Source organism: Natator depressus, chromosome 10 (genome assembly GCF_965152275.1).
Source record: "Natator depressus isolate rNatDep1 chromosome 10, rNatDep2.hap1, whole genome shotgun sequence".
In the NCBI taxonomy this organism is placed as follows: Eukaryota; Metazoa; Chordata; order Testudines; family Cheloniidae; genus Natator; species Natator depressus.
In genome coordinates, this window is record NC_134243.1 from 64219510 (window position 1) to 64243927 (window position 24418).

At 39.1% G+C, this 24418-nt stretch overlaps 2 protein-coding genes across 6 annotated transcripts in view; one reads left to right on the forward strand and one right to left on the reverse strand.

Annotated features, from left to right (window-relative positions):
* GALK2 (galactokinase 2) overlaps window positions 1-10519 on the forward strand; it is an 80953-nt gene extending 70434 nt beyond the window's left edge. For both annotated transcript variants that reach the window (XM_074966387.1, XM_074966388.1), the window contains 2 exons: window positions 4008-4209; window positions 10010-10519. In XM_074966387.1, coding sequence (XP_074822488.1) covers window positions 4008-4209; window positions 10010-10217 — 410 coding nt within the window. In that variant the 3' untranslated portion in view covers window positions 10218-10519. The remainder of the gene's footprint in view (window positions 1-4007; window positions 4210-10009) is intronic.
* The window catches only part of FAM227B (family with sequence similarity 227 member B), a 174035-nt gene continuing 155894 nt past the window's right edge, over window positions 6278-24418 (reverse strand). For 2 of the 4 annotated variants that reach the window (XM_074966386.1, XM_074966382.1), the window contains 6 exons: window positions 22747-22908; window positions 14529-14605; window positions 13235-13309; window positions 12665-12734; window positions 10671-10713; window positions 6278-7398 (listed from right to left, as the gene is read on the reverse strand). In XM_074966386.1, the coding sequence (XP_074822487.1) occupies window positions 7385-7398; window positions 10671-10713; window positions 12665-12734; window positions 13235-13309; window positions 14529-14605; window positions 22747-22908 (441 nt within the window). In that variant the 3' untranslated portion in view covers window positions 6278-7384. The remainder of the gene's footprint in view (window positions 7399-10670; window positions 10714-12664; window positions 12735-13234; window positions 13310-14528; window positions 14606-22746; window positions 22909-24418) is intronic. The other 2 variants (XM_074966385.1, XM_074966383.1) reach the window with 2 other exon arrangements.

Sequence of the window (24418 nt, forward strand, 5' to 3'; positions counted from 1 at the left end):
GAAAGGATAACATATTAGATTATAGTCAACCCAAATGTCAAGTTTGTAGAGTCTTCATGACATGAGAGAATGCTGTCAAGGACAGAGTTTTTGGCTAGCAGCCAGCAGTTAGAAGATCCATTCTAGTTGCCAGTACATAACATGATGAGCATAACACAACCACAAAGTGTTTTAAGGTAATCTGGTCAGTAAAGCATTGCTTTACCAAAGGGTGGTCTCTGAATCAAATACAGCCTTTGGCAAGACTTTTACCTTAAAATTGAAACCAGACATGTTTTCAGTTCATTTTTTGGGTTACTACTGTTCAATGGTGATTTACAAGAGTGTGTGAGCTATGACAATCTCTCACGCAACTTCAGATATGCCCTAAACGAATGCACATTTAGAAATCTCCTTGCTGTAAAACAATAGCTTCATAAGAAAAATAATATTTAAAGAGAAATCTCAAAGAATGCTCTGGTTTCTGTGCCCAGCAGCCTTTCCCTGGCAATCCCTGAGCACTGAGGAACTATTCTGCAACACATATTGCAAACAGCTACAGAAGCAATAAAAAGATGGAACTATATGGTAAAGCACAGCTCTATTTCTGATTTATCCAGTGCATTCAGAGGAAACAAACCACCATTTCTCAGTGACATTTCCAATGAGATTGAGCTTCCAAGGGACATTCTGGTCTTTCCATTTTTTAAAATCTAGTCTAAAAACAGGTTGTATTCAGAAGGCAGCCATGTGCAATTCATCTTTATTAATTAGTAGTTGAGTTACATAGTAAAGAAATATTCTCGCCAATGGAAAAAAATTGTTCTACCTATCACATAATTTGAGCCCATTTGCTATAATCTGGCTCAGTACTACATCCTCAGCAGCTGTAAATTTCTGTAGCTCCATTGAAGTCCTAATTTACACTAGCTAATTTTTTATTCTAAATAAAGGGAACTAGATATTGGTGATGCTACAGGTAGTGACAGGACATGGTACTGGACACAGTGTGGGACACCACTACGCTGTGCCTGATTTTGGCCACCGGGAAAGCACTGGCTGGAGACTTGATTCACCCTCACAGCCTCAGATCTGGAAGCACGCGTCAGGGTGTTCTACTTTATTAGTGGTGAATCTGCAGATCACCTGGATCCAAGAACCCACTTGAGAGACCTTTCTTCATTCTAACTATGACTTCGAGTTGGCCTCCAGATTGAGTTCCCTGATGGAACTGATGAAGACCCTGGCTTTGAACATTCCTCCCATGCCAAAAAGAGACAGATTCAACATCCACCAGTGGATCTGAATGCCTTAAAAAGAGGAGCTAGATATGTTGAGCCTTCATGATCCAAGAGGCCTTGACAGTGCCGCGATACATCTAGATCGTTTCCTATACAATAAGGAGATTGACTCTGTGCACTTAGATATTTAGTGCTTTTATGAGACTTCTTCCTTAGGCAGTCTGAGTGCCTGAAAAAGAGGGTTTTTTTCCAGAGAGGCAGCTAAGAGCGTTCATAACTCACAGTACAATGAGTGGACTACCAACTGGAAAGATTTCTTCTTTCCTTTGGAGATGAATCTGACAATTTGAGACTCTCCAATACAGAAGGCCAAGTGGATACAGCCTCCTCTAAGAGTAAGCTCTCAAAGTCTCCTCCCACTGCTTTCTTGCACTGAGACTAAAGACCACACTGGTGAGAGTCTTTAAATAGAATGCCTATCTCCTACATGAGGGACAATGTTTGGAGCCTGAGCACTTCTCTGGATTCACTGTGATATATCTTCTTACTATATGTTCCAGTCTATGCATCCGATGAAGTGGGCTGTAGCCCATGAAAGCTTATGCTCAAATAAATTTGTTAGTCTCTAAGGTGCCACAAGTACTCCTGTTCTTTTTGCGGATACAGACTAACACGGCTGCTACTCTGAAACCTGTCCTGATAGGAACCTACACTAAGGGCTAATGGAAACATAACTTTATTTTAAAATGTCAGTATTTGAATACAAACGCTATCTACCAATAAACCTTCTGCTAACTGCAGAGATTTTAATTTACCTGGGCAATCAAGGAGGAGATAATGGTCCCAGTTCTGCCACAGGCTGATTTGTGCATGCCCCCTCTGTCACAGTTCAGGGCAAATGCACTTGTACTCCCCTTGCATGGTCTACCAAGGGCACCCACTCTAGGTTGCTGGCTCTTCAGCCATCACCTCTCTCGGGTAGAAACCCACATCTCTCTACCTCCTGAAGGGTTTTTTTTCCCCCCAGGCTGTACAGTTCCCTGCCTACACTCTGATGTTCCCCGCAAGCCAGACTGCCTAACAGGCCAGCATCTGTGCTTAGCTTTCTCTCCAGAAGCAATGAACAGCGTAATGGCCAGCAGTTATAAGTTACCACATTACTTTTTCTAAGCAAGCACATTTATTCTTAAGGTGAAAGCATTACAGAGAAGACCTATTAAGAACAATACAAGCACCTATGTGCAAGCTTTAAGACTTATGAGCGGTCACCCCAACTCCAACCTCGGGCTCTATTAAGTGTCAGTCCTTCAAAACCCACAACTGAGTTTTTCCTGTGGTTACAAGTTCATAACCATCTCTCATGCAGAACCAGAACCCAGCAGCCATTTCTTTATACAGTTTGGGCCTTTGATCTTGGCCTTTGGTAATAGGTAATTGGCATACACAGACCTTCTCCTCAGGGCATAGCTTCAAAAGGCAGGGTTTTTGCATAACCGGAATTAGGGAATTTATATTTACCTGTTCCTAGATATTCCCCAGGAAAACCACTTAACACTTTTATTCCAAAGGTCTGTTCTTGTCTGACACATTGTTCAGTATAGTCCATTGAACCCCCAGATCTCACAACTGCCACCTCTCCTGCCTCGAGAGGTTACATACAATCCCAGCCAACAGTAATACATAAACCATTCATTTAATACAGTGGACCTCAAAGATACTTAAACCTAATTCAATAAGGTCTCCCCCCAAAATTGCCATATCTGCCCCTAAAGTAGTGGATGTAACTAGAGTGCTTGACCAGCCTTCTAAGGGAACCCACTGAGTGGATGCCATTTCTAACATGACCTTTCATAAGTTCACATTTGAGCTCTTTCAACTGTAAGCATTCTGCTAGCAAGCCAGCATACATCATATGGAATTGTTTGACAACCATCCTGTATAATTTCTCTTTGGAGCCTATGGGGCAGAACTCTCACATGCCCCTGGTTACCCCTAAACCTTTTGAGTGTGAACTTGAGACCTGGGCCTCCCAGTCCCACCTCCCATCTGGTTTCTAGGGAGTGTATGTGGTGCCCTTTTTGTCTCTGAAGGGGTTGGCTGCCCCATCAATGGTTTGACATACCCCCACGGTGCCCCAGAGGTATGACTAGCAACAATTCTTTGGACCAAAGGGAGAAATAAGGTAGGCTGCCTTTCTGTGAGGTGTATCTCAACCATACACTGCTTTTAACAGCAGAGGGGTCAGGCAACGGAGCTTCTTCAAACCTCGCATTGACTACAGGGTCAGGGCCTGGGGACTCTGGTGGCCTAACCTCAGCTTCTGTGAAGGGAGTGGGAGGATCACTGTTTATATTAGAGCTGGTTTAAAAATGTTTGGCAAAAATGTTCTTTGAGCAAGATTTCCCTTTCTTATTTAAAAAAAAAAAAAATCTTATGGACTCAAAGGGTCAGATCAACTCTTAATCTTCATAACGTGATGCTAAAGCACCTTGCAAACTGTTTGCCTGAAGAGTTGTCTATCACTTCATACACCTTGTAATTGTTTTTGGATATTCTTTGTAGAACATACATAAAATCATCAAAACTATAATAAACACTTTGGTTTGAAATCCCCAAACAGTATTAAAACAGAGCTTTTAAAAAGTGTTGATTATAGCAAAAAAAAAATCTTTTGACCCAGAAGCAGTTTAATATAAATTAAATCTTGTAAATTTCTATTTTTTTCCTTTTCAATTAGGTACCTGTTAATGAATAATTGTAACATGGAATATTTTCACTTTATTTTAGTTACGACCTTTAAATTGTACCAGCGTGCTAAGCACGTGTACAGCGAAGCTGGCAGAGTGCTGGAATTTAAGAAGATATGCAGTGAGGCACCTGCCAGTGCACTCCAGCTGCTGGGAGAATTAATGAACCAGAGTCATATCAGCTGCAGGGACATGTATGAATGCAGCTGCCCTGAACTGGATCAGCTGGTGGACATCTGCCTGTAAGTTTTGACAGCAATAAACCAAGAACGCCTCTTTGAGAATATGGTTTGAATAGATGAGAAAACATGACATCATTAGCTAGTGTAGTTTTAAAATGAAAGAAATATTCTTGTCTCTTATCACCAAATTAATCTCCTAAAGAGACATTATATAGTCAAATGTTTCCCTGCTGACATCTGAGTAATGCTTGTCAGATGAAAGCTGCACTTCATGGCTTCATGATGGACTCTACTTCATCAAAAAAAATCTCACAGTAAATGAAGTTGGCTACTACTTTTTTAGGTTTTAGAGTTCATGATCAGATTTCTTAATGTCTTCTCAGTTGCTACTTTTAGATTTTATTTCTCCTTGCATATTCCTTAACCATTTCACTGCTGATGACCGCTAGAGCTTCAGGACTGTTAATGCATTCTTTGATCTAATGTTGCCTTGAAATCACAATGGAACATCATAGACTCGCATTTGTTGATGCTAAAAGTACATTTTGTCCAATGCAACTGATATACTAGGCAGCAGGAGAGTGGTTATATATTGAATATGTTTTGAATGGACTATGGGGCTGACTAAGTAGAGCCAATGAAAGATCGCTGGCTGTAGAGTTTTGGCCCTATGCAAGGCATGAGCAGACATGCAGTTTGAAGAAGACAAGTAGAAAAAATAAAGGTCTGTCATTTTTAGTTAGTCACAACTAGATGGACGCCGCTATGCAAGAAAAAATGTTCTGTAGCATAGAATCCAAAAAGAGAGAGAAGCTTAAATGCATACATGTAGTTAGGATTGTATTAAACTAAAATTATTGGGAACATTTTAATTAGATGGACCAAAATGTAATGTGGTGACTACCCAAGTTCCATCAGATTTCTTTCTAAATGACCAACAGAAGAAAACATGCAGAGTGTAACAAGAATAACTGAACGCTGAACCAGACTTCAGTCAGAGTATAAAATTATTTTTGGAACTACGTCCATTGTATGTGACCAAACTTATTTGTTCACCATTCACTCCATCCATAAGCAACATTAATGTATTTCAATTTTTTCTGGATTTAACATTTCTTAAGGATGATAAAGAGTTTTGCAGCTACATTGTTACCTACAGTTGATTATGCAAGTTGATCGACACAAACTTTTATTTTATGGCCAAGATTTTCCAAAACTGACCAGTGATTTTTGGGTGCCACAGTTTTTAGGTGCCAAACTTAATACATCTTGAAGGGGCCAAATTTTCAGAAAATGCTGAGCATTTGTCCTCTATAAGGTCCCTTTAAGCGGTCTTAAATTGGTTACTCAAAAACAGAGACACCAAAAAATCTCTAGTCACTCTTGAAAATTTTGGCTAACATATTTAAGATCATGGGTCAGCAACTGCATAAATTATGTTGTCTTTACTGACAGTGCTATACAGCTGCCATGTAACTTAAAAAACCTTTCCAAAAATACATTCCATAGCATTGCCTCCTCACAAGGTTTAAACTGTAGAGAATAATCTGCATATCCAGATGTTTTCTGTTTTGCCTAGATCTTTGTTTTAATATATACTCCCTGCCAAGAAAGAAAGAGATCCCTACTGACTATGGTTTGGAGCATTGAAAAGTTTAGCCACTAGTTGGTCAACTATTTTTGCAGAGAGAGAGTAGACTTGTACTTTCTGTAACCTGTCTGTCTCACATTTGGTAATGACTGTTTTTCCTGTTAGTAGTTTAAAGCAGAAGGAGCAAATAAAAAAGGGAGAGATTTTTCAAAAGCACTAAAGAGATTTAGGGGCACAAGTCCCATTGGAAGTCAATTGGACTAGGGCTCTTAAATCCCTTTGGAGCTTTTGAAAACCTCAAGTCCCTAAACCACTGTGGATAATTTTCTTGCTACCCCCTATTCTCCATTTCTTGGTGGTATGTGTGCTATTAAATTAGCTGTTATCAGCCTTGCCTCTGACAGCTAGAGAGGTCTTATTTACAAGAGGATACAAATTTTTACAGATGAACATACATTGCTGTTTCTCATGCAGATCTACTGTGTCAGTGTTACTAACTTTTGCAATTTTATTACAAGTCTCATCATAATTAGTGATTTTTCTTAAATCCACAGCTCCTGGAATCATGAAATTATGTGAGAATCTCAGCTTTCGTTTTAAAGAAAAGTTTGTTGCTCTCATGGTTACTGAGCAAAGTGTGAACACGTGACTCAAGTGCACCCTAGTCTCAAAAACCAGAAGACAGTTAAAAAGAAAAATATATTTTTAGACTCATGATTTTTAAGTCAATCTCATGATTTTTGAACATTTGGGGTTTGACAATAGTATTCTGTTCTTCTGTATCTCACAGCATTTGCGGTTAGTCAAATCTGCATTGATTTCAATGTGATTGGAAAAATCTAATGGCTGCTGTGTCTTGACTGGCACGTCCATACTCCAGACCACATCTTTGCTGATTGTTTCCATCTTTGCACACACACAGCTGTGGACAGTTCTGAATGGGAATACGTCCAATACGCTGACCAACAGAGCGTTTTTTGCTCACCTTAATTTCCTGATTTTAAACTTCAGTTTGAATAAACAGTTAGTTCTTGCAGGTCCTCATATACATTCTGTTATGTAGCACATATATGGGACTAAGTTTTCAAACTTGGGTGCCTAACATTAAGTGCCTAAATCCATCTTTAGGCACCTAAATAAGTAGCCTGAATTTCAGAGGTGCTGAGCAGCAACAATTTCCAGTGACATCTGTGGGAGCAACTGGTGCTCAGCACCTCTAAACACTGAGCCATTTGTGAGGTACCTAGAGATTTAGTGAGGTTCCTAATCTTAGCATCCAAGTTTGAAAATGTTGGCCACATTATCTTGAAGCACAGTAGCTTCAGCTCTGACACACAACTAGTTTCTTTTTAAATGATCTTTTATTACATTTTTAAAATGACTAAGTATAACAGCAAATCATAGGATATGACCACAGAGAATTATTAAATTAAATGACTCAGAATAAATCTGAAGATATTTAAATGGCATTCCACAATACAAAGCCAACACTGTATCTGCAGTACAACACTTAAAAACTAGGTTGCATCCCAAGTGAATTTGAGCAGTTGATTTAGTTGCTTTAGAGAACTGGATTGAACCCTATGAAGGCAAGGGGAATCTTTCCATTGATTTCACAGGAAGATGGATTGGATCCTGCTTGATTTAAGAGGTTGCTTCTGTGGATCAGAGAATAAAAACAGCTGAGAAAAAGAGCAGCATACAAAAAGAATTATGAAATTGCAAAGAAATAAAATAAAGATTAGAAATCAAGAATGAACAGATAATTAAGTCAATATGTAGGATAGTGCCTCTCAATTTAACACACACACACAGAGCAGGTCATGGATTCAGAAAAGCACACATATTCAGGAAAGCACTTAAGCATTAATTTCATTTAAGCATGTCTAGTGAATCACATGTAGCTGCCTTCCTCAATCAGGGCATAGGTGCCGACTTCCCCTCTTTCCCGTGGGTGCTCGACCACCCCCAATCCAACCCCTTCCCCAAAGTCCCTGCCCCAACTCCACCCCCTCCCTGCCCCTATTCCAACTCCTTCCCCAAATCCCTGCCCTGGCTCCGCCTCTTCCCCACTTCCTCCCCAGAGCGTGCCACATTCCTGCTCCTCCCCCTTCTTCCAGGAGCATTTGGGAGCGGCTGGGTGGGAAGCGCTGGGAGGCAGGCGGAAGAGTGAGGATGCGGCGCACTCAGGGGAGGAGGAGGAGGAGGGGCAGGGGGTGAGGGGAGCTTGGTCACCGGTGTGTGCAGAGCACCCACTAATTTTTCCCCTTGGGTGCTCCAGCCCCAGAGCACCCATAGAGTCGGCACCTATCAATCAGGGCCTAAGCAAGTACGATCCTAGCACCTTGAAACATTAATTTAACACAGTGGTTTTCAACCTGTGGTCCGCAGACCATTAGCAGTCTAAAATTTCCAAAGGGGTCCACGCCTTCATTTGACTTTTTTAGGGGTCCGCAAATGAAAAAAGGTTGAAAAGCACTGGTTTAACATAAGTAATACACATGAGACGGTATCCCAAATTATTCAAAATTAGTCCTCATTCACTATTATATCGTTAACATCATGCCCAGTTTCATCAGCCCTAGCCTGTGGTTGTCAATGAAGAGAATCTCCCAGTGTGTAGATATTAGAAACATATCAAAATTATTTGATCTAGACAGTGGGTTGGAAACCTCATGACAATGGATTCTCTGGTGAGTTTTCTAGTTCATCCTGTTTTTGTGGCATTTTTGACTCAGTCAGAGGAAACCTTCTCATAGTGTTGTCCTGCTCCTTCTGGATTTGGCTGGAGCCAGGCAATGCAGACATGCATTCCCTATGTGGGAATTTTTCTCTTTAAAAACATTTAGAAATAAATTGTAATAAAATAATGAAGGTCTTTCTACATTGGTATGAAGAACTTGAAAACAACAAATGGAATAATAGAAAACAACCATTACTAGTGTGTTAATACAAACTAGTGTGGTATTTTGTCACATGAAAGACAGAAGGTGCACACTTAGGACCAAATTCTGATCTCAGCTGCACTGTTGTAAATCCACTCAAATCAAACAGCTTTCAACTACCTGAAGGGGGGTTCCAAAGAGGACAGAGCTAGGCTGTCCTCAGTGGTGGCAGGTGACAGAACAAGGTGCAATGGTCTCAAGTTGCAGTGCAGGAGGTCTAGGTTGGATATTAGGAAACACTGTTTCACTAGGAGGGTGGTGAAGCACTGGAATGGGTTACCTAGGGAGGTAGTGGAATCTCCATCTTTAGAGGTTTTTAAGGCCCAGCTTGACAAAGCCCTGGCTGGGATGATTTAGTTGGTGTTGGTCCTGGTTTGAGCAGGGGGTTGGACTAGATGACCTCCTGAGGTCTCTTCCAACCCTATTCTAGGATTCTAAACCAGTGTAACCAAGGTCAGCTACCGGCTCTTAGGGTATGTCTATACTACCCGCTGGATTGGTGGGCAGCGATCGATCCAGTGGGGATCGATTTATCGCATCTAGTCTAGATGCAATAAATGGACCCCCAAGCGCTCTCCCTTCAACTCCAGTACTCCACCAGGGCGAGAAGCAGGCGGAGTCGATGGGGGAGCGTCAGCAGTCGACTCACCGCAGTGAAGTACGTCAACTTCAGCTACGTTATTCACATAGCTGAAGTTGTGTAACTTAGATCCAAACCCCCCCTACCCCCCCAAGTGTAGACCAGGCCTTAATTTTTGTTTTTAAGGCAGACCAGATGGCGGAGCGATGGGACTCTTAGTCTGACTTTTTTTTGAGTTTTGCAGTACTTTTCCCTTACTAGCACTGGGACTAGTCCTGCAGAAGTCCCTGAATCTTCAGAACATATTATGTTTATACTGAAAAAGCAGAAATGTATAGTGTGCCGACACTGCCAAATTTGAAAATGTCTCATATGAACAGACCCATGGCAATTAGTGCATGAACTCTCCTTTATTTTTGTCATGTCCTCCTGTCTTAACGTCTGGTGTTAAGACTATTGCTACTTTCTTCACCTCAGCTATTTCAAAGTCTTTAAACATTCTGAGAGAGGCTTATTTTTGCACTTGATGGAAATAACTACATTGCAAAATTTAAGTTGTCCAAAACATTCAATGCAAATAGAGTTCAAATGTCTCATAAGACCAAGTGTGCCTAGTGTGTTCTAGTTTTGAAAACTAGAAATAAATGCGTCCCATATTCACTGTGCTCTGTAGGCAGTTTATGTATGATAAATGATCTCCTTTGATATATTGCACTCAATTTTTTATTATTGTTATTATTGTAGGCAGTTTGGGGCCATCGGGTCACGCTTGACTGGAGCAGGATGGGGTGGCTGCACTGTGTCAATGGTGCCTTCTGACAAGCTGAGTACCTTCCTCACAAATGTGAAAGAAGCTTATTACAAAAGCAATGACCAAAGGTTAGATTTGGAGAAGAATAGTCTGTTTGCTACCAAACCTGGAGGTGGAGCTTTGGTTTTTCTTGAGGCCTAAAGAATGTAAAAGTTTCAAAGAAACTATGTTGGGCATTTGGGAACTGGCAGGACTTCCTATGCCACAGTAAATTAATCCCTTTTCTGTTTTGTATTATGAGCAGTTGCTATTATCAAGATACATTTCTGAAGAAACAATTAGAAGAGGTTTCTTAGGCTTTATAATGCATTTTCCATACTAAAAATATCCTTCCAGCGACAAGCAGCCTAAATACTTATTTCTCTCTGGATTATACAGTGTAAAGGTTGATTTACTAAAATGTATTCATTTGAAAAATGGAACAAAGCAGACAATTCAAATAAAGAGGAATACTTTTCTTAAGGAAGTCTTTTTCTTTCTTACCTTTATATCAGTTTTAAAAAAAGAAAGTGCAATTGAATAGAGAGTTATTTCACTTTATAAACCCAAATGAGGTAATACTCAACCCCTGCTTTAATGTGGGGGTTTACTCACTTCTTCCACTGCTGGATGGTTTCTTGTCCCGTGTTGCAAATTCCTGTGGAAAACAAAGAAGCAAACTGAACTGTTAAGGGAATTGCAAATGTTTTGCTGAACATTGAAACTTTTGTAGGATTCTCAATGGAGGAAAATATATGCTATTTTTGCAGTGTAATATTAGAGTAGCGCCTGTAGACCTCAGTCAGGGATTGGGGCCCCATTGTGTTAAGTAGTCTGAGCTTGTTGCTACTGTTTAGAACGCAGTTAGCACAGTATTTTTACAACATTTGAGACAACTGCCAACTCTTTCCAAATCCTGAGGAAGCTGAGTGACAGGCTTCCTGGTTTCTTGGCCAGAGTGAGTGATATCATAGCTATCATGAAGGCTGAAAGAGCTACTCAAGTCTGACTCCTCTCTTCCACTCCGTAACTTTTTCTCAAAAATTTTCCTTCTAGGCTAAAGTTTCTCTTGCTTGGTCTTAGCTCAACAATGACATTTTGGATTTTAACAAAATATGTTCAACTATTTTTGAGTTGTGTATCATGAAAAAGATATTTCCCTTAAACTACCAAATAGCCAGGCAGACTTTATGGTGCTCAGACAACTCAAAAACAAATTATTGTTAATCTTTCTATGTGTTTGCAGAAATTTGGCTCACAAATGAAAAAGCTACAAATAATTGAAAGTTGCCTATTGACTATGGATAGAACTTAAATTTCTTTTGTTCTTTGACTGCTCATTGAGGAAAAGATCCTCTCACCAATGCCAAACCAAAGTAAATGGGCTTGGTGGAGGGTTCGCCTCCCTGGGAGAAGGGGCTGTGGGGCTAGAGCAGGTCTTGCAGATACTGTTGGCAGCCTCAGGGCTGCAAGAGTAATAATTAATAATGTAGCATCTGTAATCATGCTCCTTCTCCCCGCCAGAGAAATGGTTAGTGGCTCCAGCCTAGTCTACCCATGCCTTATAGTGGCGAGGAAGGAGCCTCTAGGAAATTCTGCTCCATAGTATGCAACATTCTTGCTCCCTGCCCTGTGTAGTGGAACCTTGGAGGTTTTCTGGTGTTGGGACCCATGCAGCCTTGAAGGACCTAGCAAGATTTGTCCTTGTGTATATCTCTAGATCTAGACAAGTTTGACTACGGAGATCTGCATTCAAATACACATCTCTCAGAAGAGATGCAGTATGCATTACCCAGACTATCCCAGGTGAGGAGTGAGTTCTGGGATGCTTCTGACCCAGTGAAGGTGGGGTGCCAGATTTGAACAAAGAGGCCAACACATACTTCCAGACCTTCTCAGGAGTCTCACTGGGAACATGTAAGGGTAACATTAAAGGTAGGGACTTCTGCTTTTGGGGTGTCAGAAACAAACAGAACACTGGGGAGCAGGGAAATAAGCTGATCGTTCTCAGAGGAAGAAAGACAAAGGTTTAAGTCAAGGCATCTGGAGAAGAGGAACAGAACAATGAGATTGTGGGGAGATGAGTTAGAGGGATCTGGTTGGTAGGAGGGCAATGAGGGATGTGGATAAAAGTAGGGAGAGAAGCAGAATTCCTCAGAAAGGTTCTTAGCTTAAAATAGGCCTCTTCTATGACTGCTCATATGAGCTTACATATGGGTTATATGCTATTAGTGTGTAGCAAATGTACAGATTTTCAGCCAGACCCACAAACATGGCAGGTAGGGATCTTCCAGAAATGGCAAGATAAATTCAGAGATCTCTAAGAAAGAATAATTTGGCATTTAGTTTCCAAATTACTTCTCTTATCTCATTTATTACCATGTTGCCAGAAACCTTTGGAGGAAATCAGTTATTATTTATTTTCCTTTTATAAGTACATAACAGCCACCATAGCATATTATGCGCTGTACCATTCAAAGGCCTGCTTTTCTAATCACTTTCTAATCATTATGTATGCCCAAGTCATCCGAAAATCTGGATCATATTTTTGAAATTTGGAAGGAGACGGGAGAGACTGTTCTTATTAGTGCATTATTATAATTACATACCAGTTCATGCGTTAACATATCTGCGTTCAGCCTTAGTTCAGAGGGATTCTTGCAGGCGCTCTCTGTTAGTCTAGAAACAGAATAAACGATTTTTTTGCATCAGCAATATTTTTGTTAAAGTTGGGCATGACATTATTTGTAGTTTCTGAATGTCCCCAAATATGTGGAAGTAAGTTTTTTTTTTTTTTTTTTATGGTGCATCAAGCTGCGATAAGTTTCATAGTTGGACAAACACCTGTCAGGGACGGTCTACGTTTACTTGGTCCCGCCTCAGTGCATGGGGGCTGGACTTGAGGACTTCACAAGGTCCCTTCCAGCCCTACAGGTCTATGATTCTATGATTACTTCATCCATAAAGATATCTGTTAACAGACTTACTGATAGTCCAACCTGTTCTTATAAACCTCCAATGATGGGGATTCCACAACCTCTCTTGGAAGTCAATTGAAGAGCTTAACTACCCTCATTGAAAGGTTTTCCTAATATCTAACCTAAATTTCCCTTGTTGCAGATTAAACCAATTACTTCTTAGGGAAACCCCTAAATTGTTGTAAAATGGTTAAAGCAAACCTTCTAAACTTCTGGTTAATTTCTTTTCTCCGCTTTTCTATTTCTGAAATATCTTCTCTACACTTATTCTGAAATCTGCAAAACCAAAATTGAGTACATAAAATTATTTAACTGCTTTCAATGAGAATTCCAAAATACTCAAATTGCACACATAAGAAATGTACTCAAGCATTTTATGCAGTCACTTAAAAATTCCCTTTTCTCATATTTTAAGTTTTATTTGTTATTTAAAAGAGAAGTTGATGAAACTTTATGGTTGGTATTTTAAAACTTCTTCAGCGATCAAAGAAACATAGCAGAAACAAACTATGCGAACATTAAGGGTTAGAAATAAAAATTGACAATGAGTTGGGCTTTTATGATTATAAGAAAGCATTGAGCTCTGTTAATTATTGAAATATGGGTGGTGAGGAGAGGGACCACAAAGAAGGGGAAAGTTATACATGTTTGAGGCCCATCCTGTTGTCTTACCTGTGAAGAAATCTCTGCATAACAATAATAGTAAAACTAAACATCCCCGAAGTGCTATGCAAACATCTAGTAAAGCAGCTACTACCCAGAAAGCATGAAGAAAACCTCAGTGTGGATTGAGTTTCTGGCACAGCTCAGACTCCTGTATGTGCAGCGACCATGTTTAAAACAAGGAAGTCTTTCTAGAATCGTGTTTCCTTAAATTAGCTTTTTTTCTGACTCAAGGTGCAAAATATTTTCTGCACTTTTTTAGCTAAAAGAACTCAATGTACATATTTAAAGTAGTTTGTTTTTTAAAAAATAACTGAGAACTTGAGCAGTGGTAATGCATCCTAGTAGTGTGCGTTGTAGTTATTGGTGCAATACGATGGATGGTTTTTATCTTAATATAATGGCTATGAATGTAACAGTCAATGGCTGCATAGTGAGTTTAATCCTACTGTGCAATAGAGATCAAAATCTTTCCAAAAAGAATTTATAGTAAAGATACTGCCAGACTTTTAACTGCAGCAGCATTGCCTGGTGCCATATTAATACTCTGTATTACCTTAATCCTATTGACAAGCACTTCTCCAGCATGGTAGTCACTGGTTTCATATCTTTTGCATGTGGGACCTGCTCTCGTTCCACTTTGGAATCAAGGGGAGTTTTGCCATTTACTTCAATGCGGGGAGGAGGTAATCAAATCTGTATTTTTGACATGTAGTGTATATGTCAATCCAATAGACAGTAATTATTTACATACCATCTGAAGAAAGGGATAGTATCCAGACTGGTATCACTCTAATGCCCACATGTATTTTAAAAACTGCTTTAAACTTACACAGTATAATCCTCCCGGAATTCCCTTCTGAGCCTTCGTGTCTCTTTAATAACTTCTTGATAAGTTGGAGCAACTGGTGTGCTACCATTCCAGTCAAGTGAAAAGACTTCTATTTTCAGACAATTTTGGGAAGTTAGTTGGTATGCTATATCCCAATCAAATTTACAGAAGGACAAAAATCAAACAAAGTTACCCCCCAAAACAACATTCAGTTCAGATCGGTGTTGTTATAAAAAAAATTACAATAATCAAACTGTAACTGTTATGACTAGTACTGAATTATCAGTTTACATATATGAAATGTATGCATCATCAGACAACTAAGTGAAATGAACTGTAGAAAGGATTCCTACTGAGAAATAAGAACCCACAAAAGCAGACTGTTATGGTTCAGCATTATTCACACTGTAAACTAAGCATGTGGAATGTTCAATTACATAATAAAAGTTTATTTCATGACAGTTACAGGACTGGTTAATGGTAGGATGGCGCAATATAAAAAACTATGCCAAAGGAAAGGTGATATTTTAATTGGAAATTGGGCTCTGTGACATAATTACACTAAACCAGACTGATGGATATTCTGTGTGCTTGTGGTTGTCAGGCAGACAGAGGCAGCCAGTCATCCTGTCACAACCCTGTATTCTCAGCTCTTTTGTTTTAGCTATTCTCCTTTTGCCATTCCATTACCAATAACACAAAGACAAAAGATTATCCCTACCCTGGATCTAATCCCTTAATATGTGCCCTCTATTTCTGGTCTCATGTCAAAGAACAATTTTCAGGTAATGATCTTCATGTTCCATGAAGCCTGCACTTCTAGAGGATAGTCTGATTGACCTTCCTTTGGATTTCTGTGTGGATTTTAAACTGTTACTTAACAAAGGAAAAAAATGAAATTACACTGATGGAGAGGGTCTGTTCATAAGAATGCAAGGAAATCTTCATAGCCTTCAGTTTATCCTTGGACTTCACCTCTGTCAATCAACCTGGTTCACTGCAGTAAGATGACAACTGCCAGGAAGCTGGTGGAAGCATTGATCTCCTCCATGTTGTAGGGCAGTGGTTCTCAAACCCCTTTTGCACAGCAAGCCTCTGAGTGCGACCCCCCCGCCCCCCCCGTATAACTATTTTAAAATGTGTTTTTAATTTAACACTATTTTAAAGTGATATTTGTACGTTTGTTAATAGCACTTTTCACAGCAGACTTGCTAGCTTGCTGGGAGGCGTACTAGCAACACCTACATAATAACCTTGCGACCCCTTGAGGGGTCGTGACCCCCAGTTTGAGAACCTGTTGTAGGGCTTGATCCTGCCACTGACATCAGTACCCCCCACGATGAGCTCCTTATTACAAAGGGACAGATTCTGCCACCCCTATTCACACTGAATACTACCCAACACCTTCCCAGTCTCATTTATTTCAGTGGGACTGTATTACTCAGCATGAATCTGGCCCTAATGGTCTGAATTGCTGTTTCACTCTAAACTGATTGATAGTTTTTGTTAGACTTGCTGCTTCTGCAGAGATTTGTTCCTTGGTTTTACTTCAGTGGCTCTTAAGTACAGGAAAATGCCAAGATAGAAGGAAAAAAGAAAGCTTCAGTCCAAGTCCTTGGAAAGATTCCTGAGGTCTGCTCCAATGTTTTAAGCAGTAAAATCAGCAGATGAACATTCTCTCACTTGGGGTGAAATCCTGGCCTCCTTGATGTCAGTGGGAGTTTTGCCATTGACTTCACTGTAGCCAGGATTTCCTATTCAGTCCCTGGCACTCAGTACCTCGCAGTGCAAGATTCCTACCAAGAAAAATGTGCAAAATGAGAGTAAAAATATTATCAAGTGAGACTGAAAGTATTAATCACCTTTCAGGTTCATTTATCAATAAAGTGTTCTCCTTAATCATTAAAATGTTATGGAAATTAAAAGTAAAACCTTGAGATGACTTGGTATTTAAGGATTGGTGGTTGATGTAGAAGCAAGAAATGAGATGCGTCAAACGCTTATTGGGTTTATTTACTAGATTTTAAATTGGAAAGAATCTCAGATAACAGGCAAAAAAATCTTTCTACTGCACCCCCAATTTAAATCAATCAGATTATTTAACTTTCTCAATATTCATGAAGAATTGATCTTGGCCAGGAGAATTAATACCTGGGAGACCATATATATTAATATTGAAGAAATAAAAAAGAAAATGTACCTTCTGTCGGATGATGATCTTGGCACATCAGACACAAATAATTCAACACAAAAGTTACTTACAGCTGGAACACATTGGTGCCCAAGCAGCTGTCTTCTTTCCAGCCAAGTTGGGTGTGATTTTGGATGGGAATTAAAAATCTTCTCTTTGACAATGATCAAAACAAATGGTTTCTTGACTTCAAATTAGTTATTCAAGGGATCCTGAAGCAGATTTGAACACAAGTTGTAGTGCAGTTTCCACTGAAGCTATTATTAAAGACTTTCTCTTTGCCTGATTAATCTAGTGAATTTAATTTGTTTTCACTGTACAGCTACTTCCTGGTGCCCTAAGTGATCTTTTTAGATATGTTCTTTAACTCATTAACTTCTGTTTTTGGTCTTGGATGACAGACATCTTTAATTTTGTTGGTCATGCTGCTTTAATTTTTTTGTGATTTTTTTCATTGCTCAAATATCAATTACAGATTGAATTAAATTGTACTGATTAATTGTTGGAGAACTCTTTTCCTTTCCCCTAATTGAATGTGTGTGATTAGAATCTTTCATTATCTTCCTTTCTTCTAACCTGTGTTTTCCCCTTCCTGTAGAATATTAAGATGTGTTTATGGAATCTGATTTTTTTTTTAAAAAAGCTTCAAACAAATATATGAATAAAAAATGCAAAATGATCACAGTCTAGTGTTCCTTATATGCAAGTTATATGATGGCTTCTCTCTGAAGAATTTAGACAGAACTGGGTGTGGAAAACCCATTCTTGAAGAGGAATTTAGACAGCCATTTTTGAGAAGAAATAGGAACTGTACAGGCTACCAGTCTTTTTGAAATTCTACAGAACCTAACCTCAACTCCCTTACTTCCATAGCTGAGTTAACAACCACACTAAAAAATAGGAAATAAAATGTATCTGAACCAAGGGACTCTAGTAAGGATTTACAGAACTTCCTTAAAATTAAAGTTAAGGTTACATAGTAGAGCCATATACTTGATCTAAGCCAGATATTAACTATGACCTCAAGGAACTTAATTGGGGGGGTGGGGGGACTGAAGACCAAAAAAAATACTATTACATTGCTTTTAAAATGTTTTATGGCAAAAGCCTGAACCTTGAGGGTATTTTCAACTAAATTCCTGTATAATTCTTTATGGAGGAAATCAACTATGTCAACAGCAGAACAGATGAGTTTTCAAAACCTTTTTCTTTAGGTCCTTCTTCTCACAAGCCCATCTGACAGAGTGAAAGGTTGTGGACTAATGTCCTGGGGAGGGCTTTGTTTCTTGGTGGAGGTAAACAGATGCACCTGAAGATCTGTAACTCAGAAAAGGCTAATGGGGAGGTGATGGGCCACTGTTGAAGCTGACTTTCAGTACTTCCCAGCAGGGAAGCAAGATGCCAGCTTCTTTGAAAGAAGCAGTTACTACAACCTTGCTCCAAATAAATAAAGAAAAAACTCTTGATGCTGACAAACTGTTCAGTTATTGCCCTGTTTCAATATTCAGAGTGTTCAGATTTCCTCGATTCCAGTCAATTTGTTTTTTGGACTGGATGTAGCATGGAAACTTCATTGATCTTGCTGGTTGATAATCTCGGTATCCAGGCTCACTCTTTTAGGTCTGTCAGCTATCTTCTTGACCTTTGACCACGGGGTACTATTCATACAACTGTGGACTCTAACTGTGGTAGATGGAGTGACTACAGGCGCAATCCACAAAGGTAATTAGGCACCTACGTCCCTTTGGTAGGCATCTAAGTCACATTTTTAGGCACTACTAAACTGCCGTTTAATTGCTTCCTAACCCTGTAGGGGCCTAAACTCACTCAGCACTGACATTTTTGCCTCTGGAGTATGCGCTCTGCAGCTTTACTCCAGGTATCTGGGCACCTGTCTTCTGTGTAAGGTCCTGAGCGATTCACAAACTGGGAAAGATAGCCGTTTGGCCACATAAGCTGTGTGCAGGTGCCTGATCTGGTAGGTATGCTGAGAGGCCACCTACCAGATCAGGCCCCTCAGGCAAGTTCACGCCAAACTCCCCCTTACTACTGTTAGCCTAGTGGATAGGGTACTCACCTGTGATGTGGGAGTCCCTCTTCCTCCTGAGGGGAAGAAAGGATTTGAACAGGGATCTGCTACCTCTCATGTGAGTGCCCTAATCACTAGACTATAGAGGCATTCAATCTCTTTCACTGGCCCAATTAAGACGTCATTATTAAATTATGTAAATTAAAGTGGCACAACTTCAATAGGAGAAATTGAGGACATGCCACATTAAAGTATTTCATAGTGGTTAGGACACTTACCTGAGCCCTGGCAGATCCCTAATCAAGTCCCTTCTCCTCATCAGGAAGAGGGGGGGCGTGAACCAAGGGGGCTCCCACATCCTGGGGAGTACCCTATCAACTAGGCTGAAGGTTATAACAGAGGCTGGATGTTTTGTTTCAGACTGACCTGTGACTTAGGCAGCTGAATACGTATCTTCCCCAAGTTGCTGGATCACAAGTGATATGGGTGCTTCCCTGCAACCCAGACTTAGGTGCCTGTCTCTGTGAGAGGGGCAGCGCTTAGCACACAGTCCTCTAGTCAGTATGTCCCTTTGAGTAACTGTGGCGGCTCCCGACCTCCCATGCTGGTTTTGTGGCTCACATTCTAAGACATCTATCTCTCCCTATTAATTATATAGGGATCCCAGGTCCCTAACTCAGGCTTTGTGGATTGCAGTGTTGTTCCTGTGATTTTCTAGGCACCACAGCACTCAGTGTCACAATGCCTAAATCCCTTTGTGGATCCCACCCTACTTTTCTTCAAAGAGATGACAAAATAGTTTTAAATAATTGCTTATCTGCCCCTATGTGCTCTGATACGGAAGATTCCACAAGATTTTGTTCTTCTGTCACCCAAATTCCTTATACAAGTTTGCAAAAGATAAGCTATTGTATAGTAAATTCCCCCCCCCCACACACACACACAAACTCACTCTCCTGCTGGTAATTGTATGTGTGTGTGTGTGTGTGGGGGGGGGGAAGGGTGAGAAAACCTGGATTTGTGCTGGAAATGGCTCTACTTGATAATCACTTTAGATAAGCTGTTACCAGCAGGAGAGTGGGGTGGGAGGAAGTTTTGTTTCATGGTCTCTGTGTGTATATAATGTCTTCTGCAGTTTCCACGATATGCTATGCATCCGACGAAGTGAGCTGTAGCTCACGAAAGCTCATGCTCAAATAAACTGGTTAGTCTCTAAGGTGCCACAAGTACTCCTTTTCTTTTTTCTTTTTACGAATACAGACTAACACGGCTGTTACTCTGAAACCTGTCATTAAAATAGCAGTCTCACCTCAGTTTATTCTTTCTGGACCCTCTTTCTGGTCTTCCTCCTTCGGCTGCCCATATACAGCAAGAAAGTCACATTTAGAGCCACTGTAGTTGATGGCAGAAGGAGCTTGTGAAAGCAACATTAACTTCTTGTAGCAATTTGAGTGATGAAGCTTGATGGTAGCTAAGTACATTTTATAGTTCTTTTTTATTCCATCATTAACAAAGTGGCAGTGAGTTTGTGAACTCTGCCAAGCAAGCCTAAGGGGGTTGGTTTTTTACAAAGTTTGAAACTCAATGGTTTGCTTTAGCTCCACTAATGAGATACAAAACCACCTACACTGATGGAGGAAAAAGTATTTCCTAAATGAAATTAGTACACCAGTTGTTGCCTGCTGTTTTTATTTGTCTTTGAAAGTGCCAACTACTGGACTAGTTTTCATAGTTTGTGTGTTTCCAGAATGGACTTTTGTACTCCACATTTCTATGTCTAGGAAGTATTTAGTGAGAAGGATGATATTTTGAACTCTGATTTTACGGCATTTCCTCTTATTTGCTTTGTATGTTCAGTAGAGCTTGTCTTTAGTTCCTACGAATATTTGCTGGAGATAAGGAGTTTCTTTTTCTTGTAAATTATGACTTTATAACATGTGCCATTAATGACAAAGGTAGTAACCATTCTTCTCCAAAGATGCTCTAAGTCTGTGGTCAAAATTGTGCACTTGAGTTATTTTATGATGTTCTGTGCTGTGTCAGGATCTGAGTGGTACACTAAAATGTAGATATTTGTCCATGTTTTAGGTTGTTTTTTTTTTTTTTTTTTAAAGATTTTTCGTAACATGCCTTCATGAGCTGCCTCCTGCTCATTATTTAAAGCATGAAAGATCATCCATCTTGTTCTGTTTTGGCTGTGAAATGAATAGATGGTTTTAAGCTATGAACAAAACATCAACATCTTGTTTTTTAGGGATGACTTGGATGTGGGCTATTTAGTGTTTCCAGCATTTAGAAAGTGAGACTGTAATAAAACCTGTGATTCATGAATTCACAATTCATACTTTTCAGAGAGAAAATCTGAACATTTTTGAAAATCAAGATCATGCACATTGTGTATTACACTGAAAGTTGTTACAAAAGCTAATGTATGAACTACCTATGGGTTAATTTGCCTGTTTAATCTTTATATATAAAGGGACAAATGATGGCTGCCCAGCGTAGGTGCATTCAAGGGGAGAGAACAGCAGGAAGCTTCTGCTCTCAGCACACCCATACACAAGGCAGATAACTTATTTTGGGGACCTCGGCTCACAATCTGAAGAACAACTTAGCAATATTTTTAGCCTAGCCTCCCATAACCAGGTTTCACAGAAAGACTGAACTTATCCCATTAGTCAGCTTAGTAACAAGATTGCTAACTTGTGTCTTGCATATTTCAAGAAAATAAGAGAAACCTCAAAGAATGTTAAAAATAGTAAGTTATAAAATGGAAAAGGACATAAATGAATCTTCCAGTGTACCACACGTCACTGCAGAATTTGCCATACTCAGTGGAGTTACTCTGAATTTAAACTGATGTAACTAAGGTCAGAATCTGGCCCCTAACACACTGAAGTAATTGGAATTATATTGGAGTACAGCTGGAGAGAGAGAAGAATCAGGCCCACAATATCTACTGACATTAATGTACTGTGTAAATGAACTATGGCTTCAGTTAAACTGTATTAACTACTATGTAAATAATTATAAAGCACCATCTCTAATACTAAGAATCCTGATCCGGCATAACTAAAATAAAGATTGATATTTAAACCCCTACCAAAAATGAAATAAACTGCCAAACAGTTGCAGAACAGTTTTCCCCCCCCTCCCATCTATCATGTGGAAACATTTTGGTACACTGGAGATCCCAACTATGAAAATTCACATCAGAAAATGCCTGAGGGAACTCAAGTATTAATCTTTATAGGGAATCATTAAATCTACCAAAAACAGACAAGCTGGAAACAATTATACAAGTAAAGAACAAAATTAATTAATAACTCCTCAGTTCCCAAACCCATTGGTTTAAAATGTAAACACAGGTGGTAGGTATATTACTGTAGCCACCACAACACAACAGATAAAATCTCCCAAGGTTTAGGCAGGCCCATACCAGAGATGTGTCCAGATCACAGAGTTCATATCCAGGTTCAGATCTGAATCTGAACTTATTTAGGGGTGTTTGGATCCAGGGTACTGGTTCAGGATGAAAACAGAAATAGGTTGAGCTGTGAAGCTGGAATTTCCCTAATATTTGGGAAGTTTTGAATTTATGTTTCTGGTTCAGACTTATCTCTGATATATGGATTTAAAAGACAAAATGTTTGATAAAGTTATGGAGAAGTTTCATATAGACATTTTAATGTTATGTTAAGGATAACAGGATCAGGGACCAATCGCATTCCATCTTTATGCTGTACATCTGCTAAGTTTTTCTGTTTTGCTCTAACCGCTTGAGGAGATATTCTGCATTACTGTGGTCTGTTTTAGTCTAGCGAAGAAAAAACTGTCCAACTATCTTGAACATAATGGAAAAAGAAAACAAAATGCATGGGTAGACTTTAGAAATGCATTCACTTTTTTTTCCCTTTGGCTAAATTAAACCATTTTAGTTAAAGGCGTAGAAGAATGGTTTATAAAAAACACAGCTCAGATTACAGCAGAAAAGGATATGGTAGCTTGCAAATTTCAGTACGATTCATCTTGTAAGTCAAAGAGCTTGAGACACCATCAGTGATTTCATGCATCTTAAGATAATGTGAGACCAGAGGACTTCGACCACCGATTCTGAAGAGTACACGCTGGAAGTCAGGACCTGAGCCAATATAACAGGACTGTACAGAGTGGATAAAGGTCAGCTAAGCATATTATTATAAGACTAATTTTCTTGCAAATATAATAATATAGCAAAATGGAATTTTGGATATACATATTACCAAATATCCCTGATGAGAAATGAAAAAACCCACAATTATAAAAATTCTGAATTATAAAAAAGTTAATATGCTACGTATTGTGAACCCAGGATAACCAGATACTATTATTTCTATAGAAGACTGGGGGTGGTTATCTGTGCTGAAACATGGGAATGCACTTGTGTTTCTTGTCAGTATTATAGGAGACTGTCATGTCTTTACTTAAAATAGTAGAACTCCCATAGACTTCAATCACAGCAAGATCAAGTCCTTTGAGGGGAAATTTCCCCTGAGACACATGAAGAACAGCTGCCAGTAAAGTCCAGCTCATTTTAATTATATTTTATATCAATGCAATATATTAGGAATATTAAATTTAAACCAATATAAATATCTTGTGGTGCAAGTGATTACTGAACTTCATTTCAAACTATATTGCACAATATTCATCCTTATTATGGGAGATCACAATCTGCCTATTGTTAATGCTAATGTAGAGCTGAGATACTCATGTACTAAGGTGAGTAGGAACTTTATAAATGGAGAGGAAGAGGGATGAATAAAAAGATTAGATGGAAGTGGAATAAACCTGGGTATTGGGACATGACTGCAAAAGGAAATGACTGACATGAACACAACTTTAAATTGTTTTGATAGATTAATATTAGGTGTAACTTGTAACAATACTAGGTAAAAATTGCACTTTTGTCTGATTTTATTTTTAAGAAGATGCTATAATTTAAACGATCTGAAAGGAATTAAAGAAAAAAATTTTCCTGGAATTTGAGGCCAGATCCACAGCTGGTACAATTCAGCATGACTTCCCTGGCACTATGATGAATTACACAAGCTAAGGATTTGACCCTATATGTAAACACACTTTTTTTAAACCACATTACTAATAATACCATAATTAAAAGTGAAAAAACATTAAAATCCAATTTACTTGATATGATTTATCTCCTTTCTTTTTTCAGTATTTTTCTCAGCTTGGAGAATGAAGCTAGTTTTGCTTTTATTTATAATCACTTTCACTTTTAGGTTCTCAGCGCTGCAATGTAATGGTTTCAGACACTGCAGAGATGTCTATTTCTTTTAAAACATCTGTTCTCACTGGGATATTTTTTAATTGTGGGAAATTTATTTAATTTTGTGCCAAACGTATGTTGAAAGTGTCCCTTTGATTTTGTAGGCCAAATATAAAGCTATGCAAAAGATTACAAATCTGGCATAATACTGAGTAGGAAAATACAGTAGTTATTTTCCAAGACATGACAGGGACTGAAATATTACTTGTTACAATTGTAATATGTTCATGTTTTTCCTTTCCTCCATTCTTCCACTGAAATTCTGTGTCAATAGCAACATTATTTTTCAAGTTTCAATTTTTAAAGCATGTGTTTTTTTTAAAAAATGCATCTGTAGATAG